The sequence below is a fragment of the Lytechinus variegatus genome, chromosome 2 (genome assembly GCF_018143015.1).
Source record: "Lytechinus variegatus isolate NC3 chromosome 2, Lvar_3.0, whole genome shotgun sequence".
NCBI classification, from domain to species: domain Eukaryota; kingdom Metazoa; phylum Echinodermata; class Echinoidea; order Temnopleuroida; family Toxopneustidae; genus Lytechinus; species Lytechinus variegatus.
In genome coordinates, this window is record NC_054741.1 from 21185619 (window position 1) to 21197669 (window position 12051).

General features: G+C 35.5%; 1 protein-coding gene across 2 annotated transcripts; it reads right to left on the reverse strand.

Annotated features, from left to right (window-relative positions):
• Nucleotides 1-375: 375 nt before the first annotated feature.
• LOC121409405 (haloacid dehalogenase-like hydrolase domain-containing protein 2) lies at nucleotides 376-12051 on the reverse strand. 2 transcript variants are annotated; one of them, XM_041601343.1, is made up of 7 exons: nucleotides 11982-12051; nucleotides 5773-5968; nucleotides 4897-5105; nucleotides 3533-3617; nucleotides 2894-3110; nucleotides 2060-2123; nucleotides 376-1427 (listed from the first exon to the last, which is right to left on the reverse strand). In XM_041601343.1, the coding sequence occupies exons 2-7, from the start codon at nucleotides 5871-5873 to the stop codon at nucleotides 1324-1326; spliced, it is 780 nt and encodes a 259-aa protein (XP_041457277.1). In that variant the 5' UTR covers nucleotides 5874-5968; nucleotides 11982-12051; the 3' UTR covers nucleotides 376-1323. The 2 variants fall into 2 exon arrangements, with proteins under 2 accessions (XP_041457277.1, XP_041457276.1); XM_041601342.1 differs by lacking the exon at nucleotides 11982-12051 and adding an exon at nucleotides 11693-11959.

Genomic DNA, 12051 nt, shown 5'->3' on the forward strand with positions numbered 1-12051 from the left:
CAACAAGGAGCAATAATTACAAGTTCAAATTTCTTCATACATTAATCCAATCTACTTACTATTTTTTGTATTATTTTTATTCACACGATTCATTTGATGGCATTCTTTTTTGGGGGGTTGTATTTCACCATTTCCATTGTCCACATGTAATCAAATTTTAACTGTCATGGCAGAGACAATCTTTCGAAAGCATTTAATATTTGGAGCTTTGAGGTAACAACATTGTAGGTGAGTGTAAAGCAGTCTTACTCAGGCCATTCATTCAAATACTCCTGTTGAAATATCTGTTCGGTGCTGTTTCTACTGGGTTGTATTAAAACAAGAAAAATTCAATTCTTTGATGCTACACAATTTCTTTAATGTTTATATTACACCTCCGCCATGAGGTATAAGAGGTCTAAAACTTGGGGGTTTTGATGACTGCTGTGATTATCTGAAGTCATCATTTTTTTTTTGATAGCTTTGGTGACATCCATTTTTCCCCCATAATTTTGAATCAATCAAATTTCAATTAACAAGACAAAGACAACTATTCCGATGCTTTACCGGAAGTTGTGAAATTGTGGAATTATGTTCGTTATTGAACACATACCTCTGAGAACAGCTGTAGTATGTAACCTTTTTTTATGTACATTCTCGTTATTCGAGCTTACATGCTCATTCTTGGTTCTGCAGTCAGAGCTCTTGGATCATGATCATACAGCAAGAACGTCCATCTCTTGCCACACCCAATGTTATATGAAAGACATCCCCGCTGCCTCAGATGAGGAAATTCTCTCAGAAAAACACGCATTGCAGCGCGGGGTTGACACACAAACATTTCAGCAACCTTATCCATCCCAATATTCAAGAAGGAAGAGAAAAAGAAGCAATTTGAATACTCAAAAAAGGTAAACGTTGATGGAGATGGGCATCACCCTAAACGAGCAGGGGGATTTCGACACAACATCCCTTTCCCTGCAGGAAGCACTCTAGGAACTCAAGAACAGACAAAAGCGTGAGATTGAATCTTTATAATCATATTTAACTGTCACTGTTTCACTAATATACTCAGGGTTACAGAGAAAGTGTTGAAGTTTACGCTATTGAGTTGCTAAATAAAATATACACTTGTGAAACCATAGCATGGGTCTTGTTTTTCATTGACAAGCCTTGCGAATAACAACAGTTAGATATAGAGAATGAAACTCCTCTGCATAAAGACTTACAAAAGGCAGCCACAATAACAATCCAGGGACCTACTTGCATTCTTTAGCACCAGATTGCACAATAATAATTTTTAGTGATTATGATGAAAACGTAGATATTTCACAAGGTATCGTGTCATAAGTAATCTCTCAGCAGGAGTTCAACAGCAGCAGGAAAGTCCTGACATATCGCCGTCGGAGGTTGAGCTATCTTCTCTTCATCACCTTCTCTGTATTTACCTGCATTAAATGAAAGAGAACAAAAAATACTGGTGCTTATTACCCGAATCAGACATCTGAGCTAGTCATTTACAAAGCTGTATTGCCCCGGTCTTCATGAATATCGGTAAAGAGTGGGTATATTAATTGTATTCTGCTTGGTCTATCTGCACATACTGACTATGTATGCACAGATGATAAAAAGTGAACCTTTGCATTCTCCACAGTCTCACACCCAGGCATCTGATGAAGCGTAGAACAAGATATGCATCATATTGATCCGCGCAGCAACAATGTAGTCAAAATGCTGGTCAAGATAAGACAATGCTGGATGTGTGTCGCTAGGGACGCAACCTTATGACAATGGAATAGCTAAAAGGTCCTGATGTAAACATGACACAGTAGATTCCTTTTCTTAAAGTTGAATATATCTCCATTATAATAATTTTGCTCTACTTGAATGAAACTGCAAACTTCCTAAAAATGCAATGACTTTAGCCTAATAAACTACCAATTCTCAACATGCAATACATCGTATACTTATTAGACACAAATTAATTTGTTGATTACACTGACACAGATGAGTTGGAGCATGCCTTCTTTTTAGTACCCCACCTGTCTATGGAATGCCAAACATCAAATATGGATCTTACCTGTTTTCACAAGGATGCCTTTCATGCCTATGCGCTGTGCTCCTTCTACATCACCTTCTACATCCTAATAAAAAAACAGGAAGCAGGGATTCAACTTTCATGCAGATCTATATTGCTAACACATCATAATCTCTTTACTTTATTCAAGGTGGTCAATCGTTGATACACTTTTTTTCTTTCATAAGCCTCAATCACATAGAGTAGCAAATGCACTTTTTATTCTGCATACTCATGTGCAATTTTAGAATTCATTTAGAAATATACATACATCATGAAAACACAATCGTTTTGGGATTTTTATTATTAAACAAAAAAAATCTTTATTTTGTTATACTAAAGAATTGCAAGAAGGAAAACACAAGGAGTAAGGGGATCTGATGGCAACAAGAATAACTCGTTGGTTTTAATATATCTTAAAATAGGCTTGTTTGAAAAAAAAGAAATGAAAGTCTATAACATATTATGTGGTGATAAGTAATAAGCTTGGAGGCAAGCTAGACCTAAAAACCTGGCTATGGATCTCTGCATTTGTCAAGTACATCAGGTAATATGATATGATGATTGAATTTTTATTATCAGAAACAAGTAATTTGACTCAAGCCCGATGTAAATCTCCTGGAGGTGTTTCACAAAGAGTTAAAGTGTGTCTTAGTGCCATGCTTCAGTATCAACGTGCACACTACCTTATTGATAAATATGCAGTTGCACGTGACTTCTTAGCATGAGCCATGATTTGACCTATCATACTGCTCGCAACTTGAAAATTAAGTGTGACTCTAAGTCACACTTAAATCTTTGTGAAACACCATCCCCCCCAACTCTCTTGATACTCACATCTCCTATCATCACAGCCTCTTCAGGAACACAAGACATCGTTTTCAGAGCCTCCTCATAGAACGCCCTCTCTGGTTTGCCCACCACCGTAGCTGTGATACCTGTTGCGTACTCTAGCCCTTCAACAAATGCTCCTGGTCCGAGGGCTAACCCATCATGCCTCTTGAAATACTTGGCCTTGTGAATCGCAATGAGGGGATGACCATCAAGAATCAATCTATAGAACATGAAGTGAAAAAAAAATGATGTAAGTGTAGAGGTAGTCATGTTGTAGCAGGTGCAGAGTGTAGTTGGCAAGTAATATTTGCTGATTTGTCCTTTTACGTCGTCTTATGCCACATACACAGTGATAAGATCAACAGCACAAATAATTTTAACTCTCCATTGACTGCCATATACTCAATATTAATAATGAGATCAATCATATCTTTTACGGAAGGCATGATCATTACATTCAAACAATATAAGATGGATATATTTTTACTTAAACTTTAAATTGGAATTGCATTGCCACTCCTCTTTTCTGATCTCAGTGAGCCGAAGATCATATAATTATGAGATTTAACAATTTTTCCATATTGCAACAAATATTGTAATAATAAATTAGTAATAATTATATTAGAGAACCCTGACACTCACCTGAATGCTTGATTTAATGTGTTGTAGTTGAAACTGTCAGGAGATAGGCCTACCACAATGCAGTTTGGATCATCTGTACAAATATCTAATCAGATACAGAAAGGAATGGTACACCTTGAATACATTCATTCAAGTTGTGACCAGTAACATTCAAAATTATTTTATTTAAACAAAAACAAAATATAATTGTACTTACAAGAACAAGATAATTCAATGTATAAATTGATTTCTGTGATCTTTCCCTCTGAAATTTATACAAACAATTGTTATCCCAATGTGCATTCTTTGACGAGGTTTTAAGTTGATCTTTAACCTGTTCTTCAGCTACGATAAGAACAAGATAATCCTTTAATTTAATATATATAATGAGCTCTGTCAGCCTTTGAACTTGAACCCCCCCAAATGTGAGAACAGTCAAATCATCATAGCTCCTACATGTACGTGAACCAAGTTTGACATGGACTCCTCAGGGCCCCATCTTACAAGGAGTTATATTGGTCCGATCAACCACAACTATGGAAAGCCATCTGAGAGATCTAAAGGCCATCGCACACCTGACAACCCGACCGGTCGGCGACTGAGTGAGGAGAGATGAATCGCAAGGCAGTCATAAGCCTCGACACCGCACACCTTGCGATTCGATCTGCGACTCACGCAGGCATAGCATCTAAGAAATTGCGCTTACTACTGCATATGCGCGTTGTTTATCATAATACGCGTTATGCAATTCTGCTGTCTGATTGGCTGGAGGTTGGACTGAGATTGCGATCCAGTCATAAGGATTCAACATGTCAAATCCTTCCGATTTTCCTTGCGAATCTGACTGGTCTGCGACGCTCAAGCTGACAAGAGTTGTGACGTCACATCTCTCCTCACCCAGTCGCAAGCCAGTCGGCGACTGGTCGGGTCGTAAAGTGTGCGGTGGCCTTAAATGCACGTTTGTTCAATATATTTTCTAGATGTGATGCATAATCAGACATTCATTACTTTCTTCAAAATTCAGTGTGCTTCTCTTTCTTTACAAAAGACTTCATGCAAATTTCCTGGAGAAAAAAAAATCATGACATTGCTGGATTTCCATATACTTTAAGATGATCAGATCAATCGTAACTCTTTGTAAGACAGGGCCCTGATGATTCTTTAGTTATCACAAGGGAAAAGAGGTGACAAACGGACAGATAGAGCACAAAAAAACACAGTCAATATCTAGACAATGAGGTAAGCTTGACCATTTCATATCCAAGTTCTCTATTTGCATACCTAAAATGGGTAAAATTAAAAAGATCAAGGCCATGTGTTTCACTCTCCTGCACATTCACCTTTTTCTGACACAGATTTTTAAAGATATGATCAATCCTACCAACCTATGAAATCTTCCTTTGCACTATCTTGAAGTAGTAACATTGGTCTAGAGCCCATTTCTTTGATCTTATTTCTTGCAGCAGTAAGGGAAGAGAAAATCTCATTCTGTTTGATATCGAAGCCAATCCTTGTGAGACGGCTGTGAAGCATCGCCATGCTCTCCTTGGTAGTATTGGTTACAAACTTGATGTTTGTAGTTTTCTCTCGCAGACTGGAATTTAAGTAATAAAATATTGATTACAAATGTCAATTTTAGTCTCAAGGCCAAAGTCCATTGAACTTGCAACTAACAAGTGATATACATGTAAAACATGATCTAAGAAAATTATTTGACTTACAGAAGAGTTATTTCAAGGTGGACCCTACACCTAACAGACCAGGGGACCATCTAATAAAGCTGTTCATAAAGTAAACAAGACTAAAAAACTTTACGAATGACAGGTCTTTTGCATGCTAAATGATATTCCCCTATTTTTTATGGTGTTGAGTCTTGTCAGGTCGATCATAACTTATGAAGAGTTTTATGAAACACACACCAGTTTCTGAAATATTCAAATAGCCTGGGTTATGTTTGAGTGGGTTGCCACTTGGAGAATGAGAAATTTTTATGTGGTGCTTCTAGACCAGTTTGTTTATGCTGAATAAAGATAAATGAGGTAAACATGCTGTATCTTGAACCTTGGCCTACATGTAGGAGGGCAGTTTTTTGAAATGGCATTTAAATTTCGGCAGCCATTTTGAAAAAGTGCCCTCAGACATTAAGATTAAGGTTCATGACCTTAGCAAAAACATTGGCAAGCGAGATATAAAGTTGATTCCTCAAATAGTTCTCTAGTTGTCGTGAGAATGGGACATTTGTAAAGGAAACAAATATTTACCACTTCAGGGCTGCTACAGCTCCTGGTATGGCAGCATCCTCTATGTGAATAGTCCCACTAAGGTCTATCAGTACGGCTCTCAGTCTGGACATTCTTGCCATATCGTATTCTCACATCTGGAAGGGGTAGCATCCAAGATTGAACCTCAAGGTCTCTGTATGCTGCTCACCGGGTAGATATGAAGTACATGCAGGTCCTGCAGATTCAATTTTAGAGTGAAGAATATGGAATGTAATTTGCTAGACCAAACAGATTGGTAAATGTTGATACAAATATTCAAAGAATAGTCTTGTCAACCTAAAAGCTTGTTAGAGAGTACAGACTTATCAAACATACATGTAACAACAGAGTATATATTAAGCAAACTTAACTGCAAGTATTGCATTTTATTTTTTATCAACAGGTTATAGGACTACCTCATTATCAATATGGGAGTCAAACTAAATGGAAATTAACCAATTTCCAAGTGCACAGATAGAAAGAGAGTACCATCACATTTCATTAACTTGGCTCATACCAATTGATTCTCTTGTACTGTGCACATTGCACAATAACATGCAATTTTCCAAAACCTATTTATCACTGTGCCCAATAGAACTTGTTCTCAAGACCCAGTATTTTACACCTTTCATTTCTTCAGACCACTTGCAATCTCATCTGCAACCACATTCTCGGTCTTGAGTCTGCAACATGTCATACAACACACATTCCAAAAATGCCTTGAAGAACAAAAATCATTGTAACAACACAGGTCAATTTAAATACATTCACTTATTATTAGAGGCTCATTGCCAATATTGGAGACTCTTTCCCATTCATTTAAATATCTCTAGTACCGGTATCAGAGTTTTTGTAGACAATATTGGTTTCCAATTTCGGACAGTCTCCATTTTGGGAGGACCTTTTTTTCCTTTGAATTTGCATCTGAGGGATTACCTTGGTGGTAAACAAAATGTGTAAAGCAATTCCCCACGAAAATTTTCTCCTCTTTACCTTCTACTTAAAAAAAATCAAACTAGTTTTGTTCTCATAATATCTTTTGTCATCCAAACTCGAAAAAATGGGCTTTTGACCTTGTCAGCAAGATTCTTATCAATATACCGGTATGTACATGTAGGCTATAAAAAATGTGTATAGGTTGCAGAAGTATATATTTTTCTACAGTGTAGGTATTCATTTTTTACATGTAGAACACTCCAATCTGCTCCAATTTGCTCATGGTCAAGTCATTTAAGACATCAGGTTTGAACTACACACTAGTGTTCTATTAGTATAGGTTTGATAGTTGAAACCCACCTTTGATGGCGAGTATTCTAATTATTTTTTCATAGTAAAATTGATAAAACAGAGTTTATCACATACTGTATGTAGCCTACATTCAAATCAGACCTGACATAGCAAGATAAAAACAAGAAAATTTACTAAATATTCACTTACTCTGGTGAATTCATTACTAAACCTAATAGCTGGGCATAATTATTTTACATATTTGGCCAAAAACTTTTGGTAGAGAATAACTGCCTTGTTAATTATGTTTTTATTTTATCCTTTTGCACAACAAATCTCAAATATATCTATCATAGATTGTCTTGTATTAGAGGGTCTTCAATATCAGCCGTGTGCTTCAATTGCTGTATGATCTGTCATTCATAATATAATCCTGATGATTAATATTATTTACTCTGTAATTCATCAGAGCTCTCAAAACTAATTTTGAAATATTCTTTATTGTGAGGACCTCATTTGGTGGAAAGTCATGAGGCCCACTAACTTTTTTATATTACTAAAAAAATCAATCAATTATTCAGTCTCGGACAATCATGTGCCAAATAAGGCCAAGGACCAAGGCAAGGGAAGGCCAAGTATGTAATTAAGAATTATGACGGGTGTGTGGAAAAAAAAATGTAACACTATACAGTAACACTAAAAGTTAAACCCCCCAAAAATATGATTATAGTCGACATCTAAAACCCATCCATCAAGAACTTACAGTATCTAGAATAGAATAACTTTGTTATCAAAGGGCAAGTCCATCCCAATAAAAAGATGATTCGAATAAAAGGAAAAAATCCAACAAGCATAAAACTGAAAATTTCATCAAAATCGGATGTTTTCTAAAATAAGAAAGTTAGATACAATGTATTTTAAAGTTTTGCTTAATTTCGCAAAACAGTTATATGGACATCCTGGCCGGTATGCAAATGAGCAGTCTGATGACGTCACCCACTCACTATTTCTTTGTACTTTATCATATGAAAAATCTCATTTTCTCCTCATTGTCATGTGAAACAAATCTTATTCCTCCCTGAACATGTAGAATGTGCATCATTTTATGATTAAATCAAGTTGGTGACTCCTTGTCAAATATGTAAGAATTGAGATATTGTATAATTCAAGCAATAATGAACAAAAGAAATAGTGAGGGACATCATTGACTCTCTCATTTGCATATCACTGAGTTGTGCATAGATCTATAGACTGTTTTGTGAAAAATAAGCGAAAGTGAGCATGATCGGTTAAGGGTTCGCATTGAGGTGAAAATTTTTTTTAAGGTACTTTTATCAAATTTGCTTTTAAAATAATCTTTGATATCTCAGGTTTCAAAAAACTAAGTTTCATGAAGATTGATGATTCCGAAAGTACCGGAATAGTCCATTTTATTCATGGGGGTGCTGCTACCTCTCATCACGGACGGACATTTCTACTCAAATTAAATTCACTCTAGTTTTATTGTTTTTAAAGTTACTCTAATTTGGTTTGGATGTTCTTGCACTCTGAACATTTCTCTATTATCAGACATAATATAGTAGAAAAAAAATATTGGGAAGTAATTATTTTTGGTAGGTGTTAACATTTCCATTTTGAAATTTCCGTCCGTGATGGAAAAAAAGATGAAAAGTTTTTTTATTCTTTATCAGAGTAGAAATAAAAAATAAAAAGGTTTAGAGGTATCTCTCTAAACACTGTACATCATTTTATTTGAACATGGCTAAAATCCATACATTTTATCCATATCATAAACTCAGTCAAAAATGATCACGGACGGACATTAATTTGATCACGGACGGACAAAGTTAATTCACTCAAATTCATTTCACTCTAGTTTTATTGTTTTCAAAGTTACTCCAATTTTTTTTAATGGTCTTGCACTCTGAACATTAATCTATCATCAAACATAAATTAGTAGGAAAAAATATGGGAAGTAAACTTTCCTTGTAGATGTTAACATTTCCGTCCGTCCGTGATGAAATTAATGTCCGTCCGTGATCATTTTTATTAGGATAATGTCTATGGATTCAGCTTTTTATTCTTTATCAGAATAGAAACAGAAATAAAAGTGTGTAGAAGTATTTCACTGGACACTGTTCATCATTTTATTTGAACATAGCTAAAATCCATACATTTTATGCATATAATAAATCAATGAAAAATGATCATGGACGGACATTAATTTCATCATGGACGGACGAGTGAAATACTTGTGGAAAGATTCATATATGCAAATGAGAAACTTTGCTGAGCAGATTATGAGTTTAATTTTAGCTTCTAATTGCAGTGAAAAATGGCTCTGAGAATTATTCAGAATTCAAATGGAATAAGACTACAACTCTTAACAATTTTTTGTGATATCTTTGTTTGGCTGTTATTGGGGCTATATTGTTGTCAGGAAAATTGTTAAACATTATTGGAATGCAGATAGAGTTGAAAAGCTACATGTACATGTATATGCCAAAAAAGCGGGAAACAAAGTATGGCAAGAACAAGTCCAAAGCTGTAGATTTCATCAATTCAAGCTTGCAGAAAGTGATGGAGAAGAAGTAGAATGCAATGCATAATCTGATAAGCAGAAAAATCAATTTTTCCATGTACAAACTTATGGATTCACAATGCTTCTAACAGAACATAGGTTTGTGAAAATTACATGAATACCTTTTTTTCGAAGTCCATTTTGGAGCTAATTTTAAGCAAATCACTTAATATCTGGTAAACTGTGAAAATGCATAAAGCTTGCACTGCAGTGTTTAGAAGTTAAGCTTTGAATTGGAATATGATTGGAATATCAATTTCAATTTTGGATTCGGTCAGGGCCTAAATACATGAGGGCTGTTGATGTTATGGGGTGTCTCCACTTTGATATATGCAAAAGATGGATTTAAAGAGAGCCCCTGACAAGTGTTGATCCAACAAACAAGCATAAGGATCAGCGACCTGTTAATCTTTTAGATTTAGTTTTTGGACCTTAAAAAAACATCTTTGCTCTTGGAAAATTAATGCCTAAAATCATCATGATCATAAAAATACTTGTATCAACATGATCAATAATCAACTAGCTGTTGATTTTGAACCTACTTGTATTCTACACTTTAAAAAGACAATAGGGCGAGGCGGGGTAAGTTGTGACACTTTTTGCATTTTGCACGTTAGAATTGATATGACTAGTAATATTGTAGAAATAAGTACCTTACCTTTAAATTTGATTCTTGGGAAATATTTTTCACCTATATATAACTTTCTACCCCCATGCTGAATGTCATTGTGACCTTTGAAAAAAAGGATGTCAAATTGCTCAACTTGCCCCATCTGTGGGGTAAGTTGTGCCATCGTCTGGGGTAAGTTGAGCCACAAAAACTATGTAAAAAATGTATGCGGGAAGAACCAGGATGTCAATTTTTCATTTAAAGTCTTTTCACTTGCTAATTCTCTATGAATACTAACATCTTCTGAAAGTAAAAGGACTGTCATGTGAATTTGCTCCTTTCTGCCTGCATATCAATGGCTTTTTACATTTTTTTTTTTTTATTATACATCACCTATTCTTTACATTCGATTTTGACAAGAAATGTGTTAAGAGCAATCGTATGTCTAGATTATACTGTGTGTCTAGCATAGAAATCAAGTTGCTACATCTTAAATCAAGTTGCAGCAACTTGATTGAAGATGTAGCAACTTGATTGTGCAACTAATACTGTTTAATATTATTAAAATATGTACAAATCATCAAAACAATTGCATTTGTTTACCAAAAAAAGTACTAAGAACTTTTTACAGAGTACTTCCATTGTATTTTAATTGTGTCCGTCCGTGATGTCCGTCCGAGATGTCCGTCCGTGATGGAAAATATTTGCAATTCTCTCAGAAGTTTGATATTGGTTAAGAATTCAATATGCTGAACATAGAAGCTAACATACCCGAGTGTTAGGTGCATTAACAATAATTGGTCCATGTAAAGCTGTTTAGATAGAAACAATAAAAATGTAAAAAATTCTAAAAACCACATTTCTATCTTGTCCGTCCGTGATATGGCACATTTAGTGGATACCTGTGTTTGTAGGTAACCATGGCAACAAACTTTTTAATCATTCAGCATACTATGTCCTACCCTTCACTATAAAACACGGAACAAGGAACCTTGTTCATCTTATTCCTAATTTGTTACAAGCCTTCAAAACTTTCAAAATCTATCAAATGTCCGTCCGTGATGAACCGATCATGCTCAACTTAAAAATGTCATAACTTTCTTATTTTTACTGTATACCCAGTTGTTCTGGACGATCAATTTTAGAAAGTCATTTGGAAACATTTGTAAGCGAAGTTCCATCAATTTTTAGCACAAAATGTTAGGAAATATTATAGAGAACAAAATAGAAGATGATTACAACCACTCATTCAATGAACAAGGTTAAGATATAACTATTGAATTCATATTTTTAGTGTAATCCAAAGACAAATAAGAAGGCTTCAAAAATATAGAGTGTCCGGACACCCGACCCCCCATCCTACATCCGATTCTGAAGAAATTTTCAGCATTATGCTTGTCTGATTTATCATTTCAATTTCAAATCAACATTTTTCTGAGGTGGATTTGACCTTTAAGTTTAATAACTAATTAAAGTGTTCATGAATATAATAAAATACATACGGTACGACTGAGAAGCTGCAGCCTGCAGGGGCAGATGCACTATGTCTATGCAGCGATGCAGCAACAGTGCAAGTTTAAGTCAATAAGTGCATAGCATAAGTGAACGTGCAACTGATATACGACCAGCGTCCTGAACTACTCTCCCGGGGAAGTCTTGGCGCCTGCTCCCCTTCGGTTCCGCGTCAATTGATCCTTGGCTGACCTGGTTTGGTAGCAGATAGATAGATCGAAAGCTCGCTGGTAGGTACGAAGTTTCCTTGTCATTTCTCAATTTAGAGCTCTTTCTTACCTTCCTATGCCTCTGACTGATCAGGCGGCCAGATTAGAGCCAAGAAGCTTAGGAAGATACTGAAAATTCC